This window comes from Aricia agestis, chromosome 11 (assembly GCF_905147365.1).
Source record: "Aricia agestis chromosome 11, ilAriAges1.1, whole genome shotgun sequence".
Taxonomy (NCBI): domain Eukaryota; kingdom Metazoa; phylum Arthropoda; class Insecta; order Lepidoptera; family Lycaenidae; genus Aricia; species Aricia agestis.
The window spans coordinates 12,087,857-12,108,025 of NC_056416.1; the positions used below are offsets into that span (position 1 = coordinate 12,087,857).

General features: G+C 35.5%; 1 protein-coding gene across 6 annotated transcripts in view; it reads left to right on the top strand.

Annotated features, from left to right (window-relative positions):
- LOC121731909 (RNA-binding protein Musashi homolog Rbp6) overlaps positions 1-20,169 on the top strand; it is a 618,826-nt gene that overhangs the window by 412,897 nt on the left and 185,760 nt on the right. For all 6 annotated transcript variants that reach the window (XM_042121592.1, XM_042121594.1, XM_042121593.1 and 3 more), the window contains one exon: positions 17,701-17,793. In XM_042121592.1, coding sequence (XP_041977526.1) covers positions 17,701-17,793 — 93 coding nt within the window. The remainder of the gene's footprint in view (positions 1-17,700; positions 17,794-20,169) is intronic.

The following is a 20,169-nucleotide window of genomic DNA, read 5'->3' on the forward strand; positions in this document are numbered from 1 at the left end:
CCTAGACTTTCACGAATATTTCAAGACAAGTTAAAGTCAAATAAGTTCTGTAATCCTCGAGTTTTACCAAGACTAACAAAAATGTAAAATTAATTTTTATTTATTGAGATTTTCGAAAGCATGATAACTTTAATCTTATACAAAAGTAGATGTTCTGCCCGGCTTCACGGAAACCGTACATTTTTCCGCAAAAACAGTCTATGTTCCTTCACGTGGTCTATTTTTCATGTGTGCCATAAACATAAAAAATACTCTAGTGGTTCTTAAGCTGATAATAAGGAACTTCATATAATTTTCCCCGTTTTTTCCACATTTTCCCATGTTTCTTCTGCCCAATTGATTTTAGCTTAACATTATATAGCCTATAGCCTTCCTAGATAAATGAGCTATCTAACACTAATTTTTTCAAATCGGATCAGTAGTTCCTGAAATTAGCGCGTTCAAACAAACAAACTTATAATATTATTAGTCTCTCTAAATTAAAAAAATCTTAAGTGTAGATGTAATATTAATATTATGTAAGTAAACCCAGATATTAAGCTCCTAGACGTAGATTAGAGACAGACAGAGATTAGTATCAATGCGTCGCCACGTACGGCACACAACAAAATCTCGGGGGTACCAGCCTAGTAAAACTGGCCGAGATTTTGTTGTGTGCCGTACGTGGCGACGCATTGATACTATGGCGCACACATACAAGCCGCGCGCGGTGCCGAAGATAACTTACTTCCCCTCCTTTTACTATCTTAGAGATGTTTAATCCCCCAAAAGTTTCAACTTGTCTCTATTCTGCACTCTAGACACTTAGTGCCTTCCGTAGCTTTGAAAATGTTAAATACCACTTGACGGTCTTACATTGGCTTTTTTCTTCAGTCACCCCACTTTCGTGCGTGGTTTTGCAAGAACAGGGATGTGATTATTTTTTCTCAAATGTTTTAAGCATCACAGGGGCTCAAGCTCGCAACTTTGTTGCTATGTAATCAAACATGAAGTTGGTACCGTATTTTCCGTAATATAAAGCAATGCGTTTCTCGCTATTTTTTAGGAGTTATTATATCTAAGGGATTAAGGGCCTGTTTCACCTCTTCCTGATAAGGCTATCCACCAATTGACTTGGTAGATCATGTATGGAGAATGTGTCAAAAAAGTTGTTTTTTTTTTTTTTTTTTTTTTTTATGCAATAAGGGGGCAAACGAGCAAACGGGTCACCTGATGGTAAGCAACTTCCGTCGCCCATGGACACTCGCAGCATCAAAAGAGCTGCAAGTGCGTTGCCGGCCTTTTAAAAGGGAATAGGGTAATAGGGGAGGGTAGGGAAGGGAAGGGAATAGGGGAGGGTAGGGAAGGGAATAGGGTAGGGGATTGGGCCTCCGGTAAACTCACTCACTCGGCGAAACACAGCGCAAGCGCTGTTTCACGCCGGTTTTCTGTGAGCCCGTGGTATTTCACCGGTCGAGCCGGCCCATTCGTGCCGAAGCATGGCTCTACCACGTAAAAAAAATAGAACTGTGAATAGCTTATTAGGCAAAGTGCCTCAGGAAGTGATGAAACAGGCCCTAAGCATAATATAGGAAACAGACAAATACACTTTCATATTTTTAATAGTGTCCAAATACGATTTATGAACCAATACGATTTCGATAAGTACTTCAATCCACTACTACACTGTAAGGTATCGTAACATATTGTACGTTTTAATCCAAACTAAGCAGGAAACGCTTCAAGGATCCTCTGTAATTATATCACGACTAAATTGATGTAGAAATTGTATAAACATATTAGAACTTAAATAGTTAAACGGAACTCTCACCTCTGAGCAAACTTTCATACTTATGTAGTCTCAATACAGTTGTGAACTTTGCGTATGATAGTACATTAATTACGCCGGCGAGAGCCCAATAGGACGGTTTATTAAGTTTAAACGTGTAGATTTATGATCTACCCTTTCATTAAACAGGTATTAAGAGATAGATAAGCCCATGCATTACATACAAGTTTAGATGTAAAGCTTCGGCCGATTGTGATTGCCTCACCCTTTTGATATCCTGTTTCGACGTAATGACAGGAAAACCTAATCTTTAATAATTAATTCAATGAAAGGTATAAGGGGCGTCATTAAGCGTTTTTAATGAAATTTGTAAACACAGGTCGATACCGCGCTATCGATTATAACTTCAATATTTTAAATACGTGGTCATCTATTCAGTTTAGTGATACACTAGCGAACTAAACTTGTATTATGAGTAAGGTATAATAAAGTGGTTGGTCGGTAGGCTCGCAAGATAAATCTCAAGTAAAATTTAACCTAATTAACCCATATTTAAGCACACACCACCTAAACAACTTAGTAAATTAGATAACTCGCTCAGGATACCGTTTATACGCGAATAATTCCCTCGTCACAGGAAATTGTCTTATTAAAGAGGTAATTGAGCGTCGCCGGGTGGATGACAGAGCTCGTTTTGTTTCACGAAGATCGATTTTAAAGTTCAGTGGATTGTAAATTATATGAGAGGTGGATGCGACGCCCGTGAACCGCCAATGCGCTTGTCTTTCGGTTCAGTGGGCTTTCTTTAAATTGGCGATGCCCCCGCCGGCCGCAATATATTGGCCGTCCGTCGCGACGCTCGATATTGCCCGACCTTAAAGCGAATACAATTTCTGTCTCGAATAAGATAGTAGGTAAATCGACTCGCAAAAAAGGAATTCCATTTTTATCGCAGCGCCAAATTGGTACCGATTCAAAATCGGCCGGGCTCGGCGAAATCTGTGCCTGATACAAACTAATACAGTACGCAATACGCACGAATATAGAATAGTACTGATATTATTACATGATGTATCATAAGTATAACTGGGTCGACTCCATCGATGCCGACATGATAGTTCAATTTATTCCGCAATCGCTGCGTTCTTTTGTTTTTCGTAGGCGCTGTTTGTTGCGTAGGAATTTTATTGTACTAAACATTACGATACATCTTTTAATATTTATTCTTAATCCACTGTACGCACAATGTTTGTAGTAAGATCTATCACGTTAATTAGGCATATTTCTTTATAAACTTACGACACATTTTTTATTTTTAACGAATAAAGTGTGTAATTATTACTATGCTACAAAAACGCAAAAATGATTCATCAAAATGACAAAAATATTTTACGATAAAATCAAGTGTTAAATCCCATCAAACCCGAAAAACCCGATACCCCAGCTAATATAATTCTGGGCTATTAATCGTGAAATTATATCCATTTATATTGTCTCCGCCTGACGTTTGTATCGACAAAAAGGGCAAGCAAAGCCTCCGCCATCGTGGATTCCGTCCACGGACTACTTCACGGCTTATTGTAATTTACAAAACTGACATAGTTTCTCGTATCATCGTAGGACGAGCTGTTTATTTTGTGATTCCGTACTTGTCTAGTCCCTTATATCGTTCTTCGTTCTTCGATTAGATGTCTTGTTTGTTAAGATGTTCAGCACTTTTTGTACTATTTTAGTTTTATGAAATACTTCTTTGACAATTTACAATGTTATGATTTCTCTTTTATTTAAACTTCAGTATGACTTCCGTCACACTCCGCAATTGTTTTAATAATTCCTCCAACAGAATGTCAGCACAGAAAAAATTAAAAGGATTTTTTTTTTTGGAAAAAAAGAAACGAAATTGCAGAAAGTTCGTTACGGGCACAAATCCAATTCTGTAACGCATACACTTTGAATGTGGGATTGATAGTACGCCGGGAACTGTGTAAAGTTTTCCGAAAGTAATAACCAATTTGCGTTATTTCTAGTTGGATTTTTGCATATTTTTCGATATTTCTAATAAGCGATCGTACGAATATCTGCAGTGGAAAACCGCAACTATTTACAGGTTTATCATAAATTAAAAACATGATTTCATAAAAACCTACTTTTTAGGGTTCCGTACTTACCATTAACTACTAAGTACATACAAAACGATATTTTAGTCTTGATATTAATTTGTAAACTCCAAAAAGTTCTAGTATATTCAGCGTCATTATGGCTTACTTTCAGCTGTTCGCGAAAAAAATCTTATTGTATATCAATATTAAATTGCATCAATATCGGTCATTTTAAAACGTTTTACCGCCGTAATGCATTTGTGTGTAGAGCTACTGCAAGTTTTAATAGGTTTTATTCAGGTAGAAATATTGAAGACATCTTTGAAATAAAAACGCCCGAGATTTGTAGGCTTTTATCAAATGAGTATTTTAAAACTGAAAAATGAATATTGTTACATTTATGGTACTGAGTAGTTACAATGTGTAATTAGTGCGTTTTGTGAGTGATCTTTGTATATAAATTTAGCTATGTTATTTGTTGTTAATGACTATTGAGTGTTGTTGCTTATTTTGCTTATTCTCATTTTCGAGTTACAACTGTTGCATGTTACATAATATTAATGCTTATTTTTTCTTTTTTTTGTTACTTATATGTGAAAACTTTATAAATGGCTTTATGTTTCTATAATAATTGTACTCATAGTGAAATTTTTGAAAAGCTGTAAGTTTTCTGAATAAAAAAAAAAAAAAAAAAAAAATTTTGCATCCTATTTAATAAGAACAAAGAAACATTAGTATATTTTATAAAATTCATAAAATTATTATTTGATGTAAGTAGAAGCCTATTAAAATTAACCACATAGCATAGAGTAACCACAGAATATTACGTTCTATTTGAAATTCAATTTCTATAGTCTCACTACGAGGAATTGAGTGGTCGGTGTTGCTTTGTTTTTTACAACAAACATCGCCAGCTTTTATTCCGGATATACAGATAATTTAGTGCGGTCGAATGTGCACTAAAATACAAAGAGGTATATATTATATCCTAAGGCTGCGTTTCCACCAGAGATGTGCGAGGGAAATGTGTCATGCGAAAATGTCTAGCTGTGTTGTGAGATTGTGTAGGTGTTTTCACCAAAGCTGTGCGATGAAAATGTGCTTACGAAGATGTGTAGCGGAGCTGTAAAAATGCGCTGGTACAGTATGCGCAAACCTAGCAACACATCCATCTCAACACACATTTCTCGCAAAACATCTCTTGCACACATAGGAATGTGCGCTTGTTTTGAATGCGCAAAAATCTAACTCTACTAAGCCGTTTCCACCAGAGCTGTGCTGACCAAGGCGAAGTAAATGAAGCGATTCTATTGGTTCTTTACAAACACATCCCTCGCTACGCATCCTCGCACATCTCTGGTGGAAACGCAGCCTAATAGTGGCTTTTGCACGTAACTGTACTGCTTGTATATTAATCATTGTTTTTGAGAACAAATTACTAATAATAATTTGACCTTATACTAAAGGAAACATACTTTTATAATTTGTCTTACAAAATTCTTACATCGTTTTTCCATCCACCTAAAAGTTGGAAATCAAGTAGATGTTGCAGCCGTTTCCGACAAATAAAGTATGAGTATACAACATAGTCAAGTGTGAAGAAAGTAAAAATTTATGAGAGCACTGAACTGTTAAGGATATTTCATAATTCCCACTGATACCATAACATCTATTACAACAAAGTGTTAAAGCATTTAGAGATATTGGATAGTTGGATGACAGAACATTCCAGACGCCATCAATCATTATTACCGCGAAGCTGCTCGATCCCTTGGCACTTGGCCTAGATTCGAAATTACACAAATTTACGTTGGGCCTAGCTGGCGTGGGATTAGGCGGCCGGCGCAGCTTACATCCAATAGCCCAATACTACGCTCAATCGATCCCGGCCGAATATTTCTGATTTTTCCATCCCATTTACTTGCTAAACAGTTACAAAATGTTTACTGAATTTGTGAAAGTAACTGAAATTTGAAACCATAAAAACATAAATATTATTTTTTAAAGTATAAATGATGAGTTTTTGTTGGCAAAGTAAGCTTAAAATGATGGACGTAAGTAATACTTTAATTAAGGAGAAACTGGCCATATTATCATATTATAACATCACCATGATAATATAAATGTAAATAATAATATGTTGGAATTCCATCTCCTTTAACTTATAGACAAGGGCATACCTAAATCACGTCCCAGATTCTTGTTTTGAACTCGATATCGGCAAAAAATATCATAACAATATTACGAATGTTCGACAACAAAAATATAGAAACCGTCTTATAAGCAACTTAATAAGAGGGAAAGTTTCAACTTAGCTCCACATTGACAGTCATCAAAGTACGTCTACTTTATCAAAAGTTACCCTTAAGTAGGATTTGTAGACTTACGCTTTCATTACGCATTAACTTATTATAAATATTGAATCTGTGTTCGTGTGACATTGATTTATTTCATACCGTATTATAAATTACAGTTATTTAAAAAAAATCTTGAAAAAAAGCTGTTATTACTGTTAAACACTTAACTAACCATACAACAAATGTACGGTTAGTTAAGCATACATTTAATTTAATTGTTTCGTGCGTGTGTAAATAACGTAGCACGTTTAGCACGTTTTATTTGTAAGCGGAAAATAAAACGTTGAGTCTAGAACGATTCGAGTAAGTACTAGTAAATAAAAATTGGGTTTCTAAAAAAATAAATTTTCCTGTCGAGTAAACAGGAAAAATTTGTACAGAAATACTTATAGCAAATATACGTAATACCCTTTCATTTATAACTCCCGGCGCGGTTCTTGATACAGCTTTGCCTTTAATTCCGACTTAATTAGTGTCACGCAAGTTCTGTAATCCTAGGCTCGAGGATCGTACCGTTCTTAAAATGGAGATTAGTGCGGCATCCACCTATACCGTACGAATTGTACGGGAATGAGTCCGTATAAATAGTGGGAAATTGTTTTCTAAGTGGAAATGTTATAACATCACTTTCTTCGCTTTTCAAACTTTCAAAAGGATTTTAGCATATTATATTATTATGGTGCTGTTAATTATCTATATATTAATACGTGAGCCAAAAACCTTGTATCCCTTTTGACGAAAAATGGGGAAACGTAGGTGAATGAAATTTTGCACAGTTATAGTTTATATGGTGAAGGAGTGCATCGAACTAATATTATTTTGAAATTATACTTTTATCACACATTTTTTTAACAAATAATACATTACAATTTACACACACTACAACGCAAACACTAGGAAAAATTACAGATTTTTGAGTAACAAGCCTATACATACGAATTATACTCTTTTATTTATGGTTGAAGCACAGAAGTCTGTTGACAACTAGGTGACAAATTCAAAATGGATTATAGTTTTTGTTTATTTAATCTTAGATACTATTAGACAATGCTTTAAATACACGGCCAGTCTGAGATCAGCTGAGTCCCAAAGACAAGAGTTGAAAAAATATGATAAAGTCAATATTTTTTTACAAAATATAGGTAGTAGTCCTAATGTCGTTGAAACTAAGGTCGAATTTCAACCATTGGGCGATCTCTAGTTTATGTAATAAGCCACATTTTTTGTTGAGTTATGAATGCAGTGCAGTCCTGTTCTAAATGATGTAAAAACATGTTTGCATTCATAATTCAATACGTAATTTTTGTGGATGATACACAAATACTTAACAGCGTCCACATAGCATTTTGTGCCACCTAAAATCTGACCTTAGATAAAAGGTTTACTATAAGTCGCAGTAGAAACACCCTCAGGTAGTTAATTAATGAGACGTATTCATGAACTATAAATTTAGAAGCCGAAATATGCGCTGAAAACTAGTATTTATGTTTAAAACACGTCAACACAAAGAGTCAAGTGTATGGAATTTGTGAAGAAATAAACACAGTATTTTGTGTTCCGCGACCGCAGCGGATGTACAGGAAACCGCTTGCATACAGAATAGAGCCTAAAAGACACTGCAGACAGGATTACACGAAACTAAAACATGCCACCGATATTCGCAACCAAAAACTACACTTAATACTCATTCGCGGTGTTCATGTTGCAGACAAAGTATTTTTATTCTGATATATATTACGAGCTTCTGCCCGTGGCTTCGCTCGCATTAAGAAGTATTATTATATACAAACTTTCATCCCCTATTTTAACCCTTTGGGGGTAGAATTGATCAAAATCCTTTCTTAGCGGATGCCTACATTATAACAGCTACCTGCATGCCAAATTTCAGCCCAATCCGTCCAGTAGTTTGGGCTGTGCGTTGATAGATCACCATTGAGTTTTATATATTAAGATTTTATATTTATTTTCCTTAATCATTTAAAAAAGTTGTTTATTTTAACGTTTAAAACGGTATTTAATAACAAATTCAAGATTTAGATATTTTTGTAGAATACATATCTATACAATTTTCTAAATCACTTTATTACGATATCGTATTGCTAGAAAACTCAGCTAAAGGGACTATTTAAATGGTTTTTAAATAAGATTCATGAAATTAAAAATTAACGGAACGCCGATACGTCGGAGCAGGTGTGAATTCTCATCGTGCTAATCTCATTAAAATTTTAATCACAATCTTCTACCGTATTAGACGTCGGCATAATTTATTATTAGACTGTCCCTCGAAGTGTGTGTCGACAGTGTCGGCAAATTAGTTGACGAATTTCTTGTCGATAATTTACATTCGGTTATTTTTAACGTGACATCAAACACGGGGCCTCTCGGCTGTTTACAAATAAGATGCGGCCGTAATAAATATAATGCGATATCGATTTAAATTCGGAATATCAGATCGAATATTGGAATGTTCCGCGCTCGAAATAGTCTCCCATCAAAGACGAGCAGGCTTGCAGCTGTAAGCCGGTCTCAGTGTTGCTTGTCCGTCTTATAAATTGGAGCGTGTACTTCTGGTATTTATAAGTAAGATCGTCCCGAACTGACTCTACTATTTAAATGCAACATTATTGCATGTTCCTTGTTTGATTCAGAACGTTTCCTGTCTATGAAATTGTATTTCAATATGTAAAAATGAACGTCAAACGCGTCCTGATTGGCTAGCTCTAAAAGTTGTTTGATGCTTGTTTGAAGCATATTTTGTAGCTTGGAAAGGAATATACTAGATCGAAAAAATAAAGCTGGACTTTAATAGCCTAATTAAAATGCTAAAATCGTGGTGGCAGTATTTATAAGTAAGCGATCTCGTCCCATTTCTCGATTAACATATCCAAGATATTAGGGCAGATGTACGGCGTAATTTAATTCCGTGTATACTCGCAAAATTAGAGGAAAGGTAATAGAATACATAAATACAGACCCGAATCAACGCCGCCACGTATATATGGAATTAGCAATTCAATTTTATTATAATCTGTCGACCTGTGTCGCCCTTACTTAGTGCTGCGCCCGCAAAAAATAATAAAGGTAATATGCTGATATATTATAAATATATTATAAAATTATTATTTTGCGGTTAAAAAGTATTTTCTCAAACATTTTAGATCTATAATAATATTATCAAAATTAGTTCTCCTTAATAATATGGTTAATATAATATAATATCATCATACTTTCAAGTGGAAGTATTACCATATATTTTACAAATAGTACAAAATTATTACAAAACCGTGTAGTTATAATAAAATAAAGTTAATACTTTTTTTATAAAGTACTTAATCACAGTCACAAAATGTAAAGACTGATTGGTATTAAAAATAAAAAGTTATCCCCTAATCTCTTGCCTAAAACGTCGAGGAATTTTCCAACAATTATTTCACCCTTGCTTAGCCATGTGAAAGATTTTAATCCAAATGAGACTTATAAAACCCTAGGGGAATAAAAGAGGTTAGCCGTCTTAACGATCGTCGGAAAAAATATTTCCCGACGAATTTTCGCTTTGTTTTAATCTACGTGCTTTATAATTTTAATATAAAAATGAGTTTAACGACGTCGGCCGCTCGAACTACTCGCGTATGATAATTCGAGTCAGATTGCATTTGATGAAACTCCGGACTCCGCGCCCGCACTAGACCGCACCGCATAGATTTGCATTTTACCGGTTTTGATACGTGGGCGAATATTCAGCGCGGTGTCGACGTAGGTATCTTTTCAATTCGACGCGGCGGGTGAAGAGTGGACTTTGGAGTGGAGTGGAGTACGCTCCGAGAGCGGCGCGTGCTCGAGTGCTCGGCCCGATGCGCTTGCGCACTGCGACCGCCCCCGCCCGCCCCAGGGCCGCCCACCGCTCCCGGCCCTCGGCGGAAGGTTATTACAATTAACTACAACCTGACTTAAGCCTCAATTTGGCACAAGACGCGAGTATAACGAACACAATTCTGTAACTACAATAAAAATATTCGAGCTTTTATATTTTAAAAACAGTTTTACGTTTCGAAAGAAAAATATTTTCAAAACGCGCCTGTCATTAGCTCGCGAAAAGGGGAAGCCCCGATGAGGCTCGTCCGATAAACTGACATCGGGGAAGAGTTGAAATCTGTCTTTCTGCTAATATTTTAATTGGCCGCCTATTTTATGTTCCGTCATTACAAAATCTTTTCTTTTTATATTTACTCACAAATTGAAAGATTATCATAATAATATGATCGCGCTAGAGCAAAATTATGCAATCTCATGCATGTTCGCGCGTGCACAATATTAGTGAATGTCTGTAAAATAGATATGTGCTCCGCTAACTGCAAAATACTGGCCGGTGAAGTCATAAATAAACTCATGTTTATTACGCAGCGAATATCGATACGTGTATTCATAGAAATATTGATACATTGATTTACAGGCCGCATTGTAAGTCATGCGTCAAACGCGTAGAGGGGGATCTGTCAGCGGGAATAAAGGGAGAGAATCACATTCTCTATACCTTATTACGTTCATCTCGTAACTCGAATATCTAGCTCTTTTGTCTATTTCTTAATATCATAAATGCGAAAATCTGTCTTTCAAATCGAGTATGAGACTGCCGTTCATATATTTTGGGAGTACGCTTGTAAATCAAACAAATGGAATAGAAAAATAATAGAATACATTAGGAAAAATATTAAACGTACTTTACATTATTTACTGACAACACTGAAGGCAATATCGAAAAGAAACAAGTCTTCGAGAGCCCTTCAAAGTTTGAAATTAAAAACAGTGTCGTACTTCGACCCCACAAAAAGAATTCAAAAATTTTCCCCTCATACGATCACGTGGTCGCCATTATTTAATTTCAGAAGAGATTATGATCCGGTAATCTTAAAATATACTAAACTGAAGCAGTTCTTAATTATAAAAGCGCCAAAGTTTGTATCAAAATGTGAATTTGAACTCAATTTTCGAACTTCGGGTGGGAATTAAACAAACACCGGCGCTGTTTTAACATACAATTAACTATTTTAACGGAATGTTAAATTCTGCATTGCACCATCAAAAGTTTGAACTCGAAAAGTTTACGTTATATTTTGCTGTATTGATATTCAATTAACTCGTATTTTAGAGGGTTTTCTAAACAATAATTAATTACGAGTTATGTTGAAGTAAAATTTAATAAAAAATATGAAGTAGAAAAGAAAAAAAAATATTATAATAATCCTATAATATTCAAAAAGACATTTCTTTCGTTTTGATCGTCTCCCTCATTTCACATCAAAGTAGGAAAAAGACATACAAGTATTATTTTTCACAGAAAATTCATTTTCCTTTTTATGTAGTAGCCTAAGGTTTCTTCCCTCCCTTAACCCTTGGAAATATTATTCACGAGGATGCATTTAAATACTTTCTTCATAAGTGATCTCCGAGTGGTTTTTTGAAGCATACCATTTTATAGTACGCGAGGATCTGGTCAGAGATAAAGAAGCATTTTACTTTACTGAGCACTGAATATTTTTTTCTTAGAAAAACTAAAAGTTTACCTATAACATACATTTATTTCAATATGAAAGAAAGAACCAATGTATGAAGCTAGAGAGACTCTACCTTCTTACTTTATCTCTATCTTCTTACCTAGATATAACAAAATTTTTGTGACTCACAAACGTTTCAGTATGCAGTTACATTAATTATGTTTGTCATAAAATATATAAAACCAAAAAAAAAAGCTTATAATACAAAGAAAATAGAATTACATTAATTAACATTTGACTAACGTACACGAGAAACGTAACATTTTGTGTACGAGTACCTTTTGTATAATTAAACTGCGGGCGAGCCCAGTTTAAGTTTAATCCTATAGCCTCTTGACACCACACTCCCACTCACAGGGAAGCTTATTTTGTTCGTCAACACTATCGACCGATGTAGACACGAAAACGCTCATCCCCCTTTACGAGTGTCATTCGAAATACAACTATCAGCCGTACGTAATTCGAGCCATTTTCTATTGTTGCCCTGATTTCGTTTTCTTTTCATAAGGATTCAGAAAAATGTACGCGTTATTATTAAGATAGAGTTTAGTTCGATGCCTCGCAAGGGTTGAATTTTTTGGGGAGGATCTTTTATATTATTACATGCTGAAAGTACAGCTCATTACTGAGGGCTTCCTTTGAGGGCAACTCTTCAATGCGAGCTTATCAAAAATATTCACTTTTTTTTCTGCATTGATGAAAAAATCTATGATTCGTTGGATTTCTATCTCACTTTCAAAAATGTAGGTACTTGAATGTGAGAACAAAGAGCAAGCTGTGCGAGCTCGATACAAATAAATAAGAAAATATTATAATATAAAATGATATTTCTATGAAGCTCATTTTATACACGATTTTTTTAAAGGGAAATATATTTTGTATGTTCAATTATCCTTTCCACTGTAAAAAATAAGTTCCTGACATCTCTTGATTTCAATCGCAAAGTCCATTGAACAAACCGCTTTAAATATATTGTATAGACTACTTATCATTTGTATATAAATCCAGGTATATGCCAATTCGGCAAAACTGTTTCATGGTTACGTAATATTTTCCATGTATACATTAAAAGGACCAATTATGCATTAAAACACTTAAAACGGAGGTCAAGCGTACCCGAAAATATAAACGAAGGTCGAATATCGGATTGTCCAAATCCCCGAAAAATATAAATGCTCTCAGCAACTGTACTTACAATATTTAGGGTCCTACTGCGTAGCCTCGACATTTGCTTAATGTATGAAAATTTGAAAGAACCATGTTGATGGTACTCGAACAAAATAATTGCTACCGTCTCGCGGTCCCGGATTCGGCCTCCGCATTCATTATTCACTTTTTATTCTGCCCTCCCCTCGGCTTATAATTTGAGTTGAAACATAAAATCAGGTTTTATTTGATTATGTGTAGAAAAAGAAAAGTGAAAAAATATTTACAACTTTTAACTCCGACAATGGAACAAAACATTATTTTTCATTATTTATGTTAATGGATCTCGAGAAGAATGAGGCTCTTGGACATATTTTAGTACTCATTTATGCCAATTTCAGTACAAACTCTCAGATTCTGATTCACTGTGCTGAGTAAATAAAATGTTCTGCGTATGGATATGGTTTGGAAAAATAATAAAAATACTCAAATCCTAAATAATATAATAATATCTATGGACGCTTCACACCACGTCAGTCTGGCCCCGTGCTAAGTACCTGAAGGACTTGACGTGTTACAGGTACCAGACAACGGAAATATATTTAATACTTTTATATTATACATATATTTAAGATTTTTATTATATCATACATATTATATTTAATACACATCCAGACCCGGGAACATTGAAAACTTTTTGTTCCGTCGGCGGTATTCGAACCCGCGACCCCCGGCTTGAGCTGCCACACACTCAACTAATTGAGCCACAGAGGTCGTCTACTATATAAGACGCATCTGAAATTCCCAATAGAAATGTTTCGTGGCTTTAGTTTAAAGCATTTCGGAGTCTATATCTTAAGACAAAGCCGTCGTAGTGATACGAACAATGGCGCGGCTTGATGGAGGCGTACTATTTCACATTCACCAAGAAGGGAAATGCGACAAGGTATCCCGGTTGTTTTCAACTACTCTTTAGGCGCGACGACATAAAAGAAAATAAGTGCCTACCTACGTATATACTTTATGAATGCAACCCCTATGTATACCGCGTCGCGATGTGTTTCGAATGGCTTTCGATGACAAGTGCAGAGAGCTATTTCTCTTTTTAGATTGGTAAATGTGCCTTTTGTTTCTTTCGGTACTCGTGTAACAATTTCTGAGGTTCTCGAGTGCGCATCTGGATATTTTATTGTTCAAAACATTGTTTGTTAAAAATTACAAGTGCCATTGAAATGTGATCGTGGTTAATTTTTGTAATTAGTCATACTTGCTTTGTTTCTATTGATTATTGTAATAAAAGCTTGCAACTGATTTTCTTCTTCATTTTCGTTATAAAATATTTGGATTTGTTTTTTGCCATCTATACGAGCAGAGGAGAAAGAATATTTATCTATTTCATCATTTCGTTTTTAACTCTTCCGTATTACAACAGGCAAAGTCTAATTAAAATTAATGCATATTTTGAATTATTTTGCCACAGCGAATGAAAATGAGATATACTCGTATTAATACCTCGCAAGTGGTGAAGCTAAGAAGCAATAACATTTCGTCAATGTCTGCCACAGTGCGCGCTTAGCGTCGAGTCGCACTATACCAAGAGATACTTATTTCACGTCTCGAGCTTTACCCGAGTCTTGCATCTCGAGCTATAGATCCATTTGCCATCTGTATTGTAATAAATAGCGTGGATCTGTTGGCAGTGCGCGACCTAATGAGCCGTGAAGCAGATAAGGTGCGACACGAGAGGGATCACGCTATCTATGCAGAATGCTCGCTGCGGCCGAGTACAATACGTTTTACGTAATGTAGCGGTAGCGAGATAAATTTAAACGTATAAGGCCTTCCCACATTATTTTTGGGATAAGCGATGGAGCGAAAGAGATATAAAAACTTAGAATATAAAAGATGCAATGACCCACACGGATGCGACTGAAGTGAAGGTTTGAAAGAATGAGCTGATACGGAAAACGTTTACCTCTAACTTTGTAAAAACCTGCTCAAAAGGGGTGGAAACAGTGGACATATCCAGTAACAACGTTATTATTCATGGTAATCGTTTTGAAATTGGACAAAGAGTTAAAAAGCGTACAGAAATAGTAAAAGAAGTCCACAAACAAAGAGCTTTATAACGTCCGCTGTCAAAAGATTGGGCGAGTTTAGCGGACTCTGAACGAAAATAAAGGACACCCGTTGATCCTACGAGTGACCTCTCCGTAGCCAATTCAATGATTATATGAGGTTTTTTCTGAGAATGGATATTAATAAATCTTGGTCATTTGGTCTTTGGATGCATTGTTTCTCTCATCTTCACATATTAATTCTCGTCATATATAGCTTAGATACTTTAATTAATTACATTTTCATATTAAGCTCTTAATGTTTTTAAGAAATATATGAAATCAAGTTTAACCTTAAAATCGAATTGGATCTAGTTACCCTTGCCTACATTGATTGGTTTCCGCATATCTAAAAGCAGATCTTTGTAAATTAATTTTGTATACACTTTTTTGAAAGCGCCAAAGAGAGCACGCGTTGAGAATGGTTTTGAAGCAGTAAAATATATCCGCTTCGAAGTAATTGTGCGAGTGCTGATGTTGGAAGCATTTTTATATTTTTATGTGGACTGTTCGGTATCTCTTAAATTGTTTTCCCAACATGAGGGTACTCTGTAGTAGGTATACCGTTTTAAATGATATTGTTAACCTTTTTTTGCCATTATCAGTTGCCAACTATTTGAAAGATTCAATCGAAATAATAATTTTATATCTTATTTCAGTTTTGCTATTTCTAACTATCAACTGCTTTTCTAGTTTCCTTTACCGTGTCCTACATATTCATAAGCATTTCGCTTACATTTCTGAGAATCCTGACGTACATTCTGGATATTACGCATTCCCTAACGGTGAAGTATTGTCAGGATACATTTTACAAAAATGCGCCACTCTCAACAGATGGAATGAAAAAATTTTCCGTGCTGCACTGTCAGTGGCACGTTATGAATTGAGTTAGAGCAACTTGCCGGGGTAAAGGGACACTGTGTTGGAATTGATGTGTGTGCTGTGCAGCTCTGTTGTGCTCCACAGACTTGGAACTGTAGACACTCCACGATTTCAAGTTACTTCAACTTTTTCCTCACTTTTATCCTATATCTGGATGTGCTTCGTTTGGACCATCAATGGCGCTTTCTTTTATTTTTAATGAGTGACTTAAATCGATATTATAAGTTAAATTTAGTGGCACTGCTTAAGTTTCTTCAAATGTAGAATTCATTTTGCCGCGTCTGTCAATTCCTTCGGTCTTCCGTGTTTGCTGTCGCCCGTGGTCAAGTTAGAGTTAATTAAATTGTTGTATTTTTCACAACAAAATGACTACGAGTAACCGAGTACGTTAACGAGTGGGCGGTAATGTCGTTTGTCTGTTGCGCTGTTTGTCCAACACGTTAAAACAATGTATTGTGTTTTACCTTCAGCGCCGGCCGCTGTTTGACTTTTACGTGTTTTATCGATTTTCATACGCCACCTTTAATATTTTTATTATGAGTTTTTTATTATGTTTTTATGGTGTTAAATATTAGGTTTCGAATTGTAATTTATTTATTAGAATAAAGCTTATAGTTTTAACACTGTTTTGTAATAGTTTCGAATACAATTAGCACTTTTGATTCATTAATGTAATACTTTATCAATCATTTTGGTTATCATTTATGATATAATATATACATATTATGTAGGTACCATTTGACTCACAATTTTTCAAATTACAACATGAAAATCACAGTTAAAAACACGAGTGCAATTAATTTAGAATTGGAAAAGTGTACGTTCCCGGCGGACCGCGGTTGTCCATATTTAAGATAATTGGCAACAATTCGAGCTGACGTGGGCCGGACCTGGCACTCGCTCTCGCGGGACCACCCTTTACAATTCCATTAATGAATGCCACTTATTAAAATTTTGTTTACATATTTATTACTAGTGTTACCATTTATTTTGTATGTCGCGTTTGATACTTTTTAACCTATTTTAGTAGCGAATGCGTATTAGGTTTTAAATATTTTTTAACTTAATTAATATTTATGAGTTAACCGTATAATACCTAAGTTTAGTACTTAAAATTTGCTTACATCTGTTAGCAACTAGGACCAAAGCTGCTGTTCCTATAGCTATATGAGCGAACTATATTTTACTTGCTCCTTTTTCACGAGAAACCATTAAAATAACACTGAAGCAAAGAAATGCCGAGTAAATTGCGTTATAATCTCATCGCAAGCTCTAAACACTTCTAGTAATTGTAATCCTCTCGCCTTTAGCATAAATATTCAATAAAATAGCGCTCTTTGAGAAGGTCAATATTGATATAATGAAATCCTTTAACGTCTACGTTTTGATTGGTAAAATAACTCCCTAGGTAAATAAATTATTCACGCCAGTTATTTTAAGTCCTCCGCTGGATTTAGGTAAATAAGTTTTAATTTTATTTGCGTTTCGGATTAAGTTTTAATATTCACTTTTAGTTCTTGTTGAAAATAATTAGGACGAAACCGGTCGTGTAATTTGTTAATAATTTCTTAATATAGTGGAAAAAGTGCACGCAAATATTGTTTTATTAGTGTTTAATTAGGAGGACTCAAATAGATCTAAGCGTACGGCAGTGCGCGGGCCAAGTTGAAGCAACATTAATTATTTTTTACACGGTCTATAATTTTAATTGAATTTAATCTATAACTACTTTTTCTAAAAATGTGAAAGCATGGATATTGATTGGTTGTTTCATTTCAGATGGTGACCAGGACGAAGAAAATTTTCGTTGGCGGGCTATCAGCACCCACAACGCTGGAAGACGTAAAAAATTATTTTGAACAGTTTGGACCGGTAAGTACTTTTCCTATTTTCTTAGAATTGATAAATATGCTTTTTTCAATTGTAAGGATTAAATATTTATTCCAGTTTTGCTATAAATAAAAAATAATTTTATCTGAAAATCGCATTAAACACGCATAAAACATCCAAACGACGTATCCGGGGTATTATTCCGAAATAAAAATGTCAGAAATTGTTGACCGTACGAAACGGTGTATTTTCCCGTTTTAAAAATTCAAAATTCGTATTTTTGGAAACCGGACTAGACACATAAATATCATTATCATGGGCAGATTACGTCGTATATAATGGAGGTAGATAACGGAGGGAGCGGGCAGGACGGAAGCGCCGTCGAGTGAATCACTTGTGTGACTCGGGGATAAGTGAAAAGGTCTCGTACGAATGTTTAACAAGTGATCTGGAAAATTATATTATACGTATTTAAATTGGTAATGCTAACATTATAATATTGTACTTGGATAAAATTACAAATAAGTAGTCCTTTAATATCTATAATATTTGCACTGCAAAAGCTTGATAAAAATGGCTTGTAAGATCAGGGAAACAATTTCATAATTAAAAGTTTGAATACTCTTAAATAGCTAGTTTAATGTGATTCATCAATGCTAAGAACAATCGGCGGCAAAAGTTAAAGGGGACCTTATTGTAAAGGATTAAGGGGGCGATTCGATTGACGCGGCGTCGGCGCCTGCGAGCCTGTGATAACTTAGGCCTTTGTCTGGCGATCGAGAGCAGGTGTCTATCTATAAAAGTTTGCCGTAATTAGCCCCGTATCTAGCGTGGATGCAGACGAAGGAACTTTTCAGAATCAACATCGGCCGAGTCATTGTGCTGCCTCAAAGTAATCGGCCGGAGCCAGCCGGCCGCGACGATCGAAACCTTCATTACCCATTATGAGAGTTTAGAATAAAGCCAAGGAGTTTTTCGGAGTGAATGTGATTGATGCCGAGCGGAGGAAATATCCCGGGAGAGATAAAAGGAATTTAATGAAGAGTCTTTAAGAATAATGATTAAGGGAATGCTTATTCCTTTTGATCGGTCCCACAATGATGGTCTACAAATAATTTTGTTTTTGTTACTAATTACGACGTCTGTATAGATAATTACGAGATCAGTATAGATAATTTCGCGGTCATCAAAAGTACCTCATACTTAAAAATTATTAAAACCATTATTACAAAACTCGAGCCTCTACATAGGTACCGATTAAAATCGGCAAATGAGTGTTATTGTATTTTCAATGCTTGTGCACTTAGCGTCGTTTTGTAAGGGTGTCACATTTTAACTAGTTTAATTAGCAACCCACGCTAGGTACCTTCATTAGCGTATTTGTTGACAAACAGCGCAAACTCGCAATCCCGCGATCCGGAGATCGCAGCGCTCGTAAACACACGTGTGTGCGTGACGTGTATCGATAGTGATGCACCACCACAGGGTTGACCGAATGTCACGCGTGTGACAGAGTTTATAGGCGTAGTTATTTCTGACGAATAATCATAATTTCTAAGGGGAATTTTAACTCTAAGTCAGTATAAGGCAATTGTATAAAATTGCAAAGAGTAATACAATATTCATAGGATTGATAAACGAATATCTCGATAAAATAGGTTTTAAGTGACTAAAGTCCCTTCCATTAATAAGATATAGCCGAAGCAAATATTTGGACAAACGGCGAATATTCGGATCATCTCTAGCTATCCCAGCTCTACTCACGTACGTTCCGAATGTAAACTGTCTCAGAATATCAAATGAGCCACTTAAATAGCGAATACAATGGCTACGCCCACCTGCAAAGGCCGCGGACGCGTGCACGCAACGCCGTAAATGAGAGCCCTTAGGGTCGGGTAGGGCGAACGGTAACGATTTCCTTGTGATAATAGAGAATTTTCTGATGAAAGCTGCTCGCCCTTTCGAGGATTAGGAAACGCCGGATTTGTAGGCCGGCCGACGCAATTCGTCCGTCACGGTACGGCGGCCGCGTCGCATGAATAAATCTATACGTGATGCTCCCTGAGAGCATTCTTTCGCTAAACTCATTTTATTTGTGAACTTCGAATGGAATTTGCATACTTTTCAGGATACGTTTAGATCTTTGTTTTCGTACAAAGCTTTCGACCCTTCAAAACAAGTTTTGCCTGTAGCCGTTTATTCTCCTGCTTGATTTGTAAATAAAATACTGTACGATGTGTAATTTTTTGCATTAAGTACCAAGAAAAACAAATTAACATATATATATATATATTTTTTATTTATTTATTTAAGGTCGCTTTAACATCAGGGTCATTAGCGACCACAACAAAGAATACATTACAGAAGACTTAAATACATTTGTATAAAATTATCATTTTCAAAATTTTTAGAGTTTTA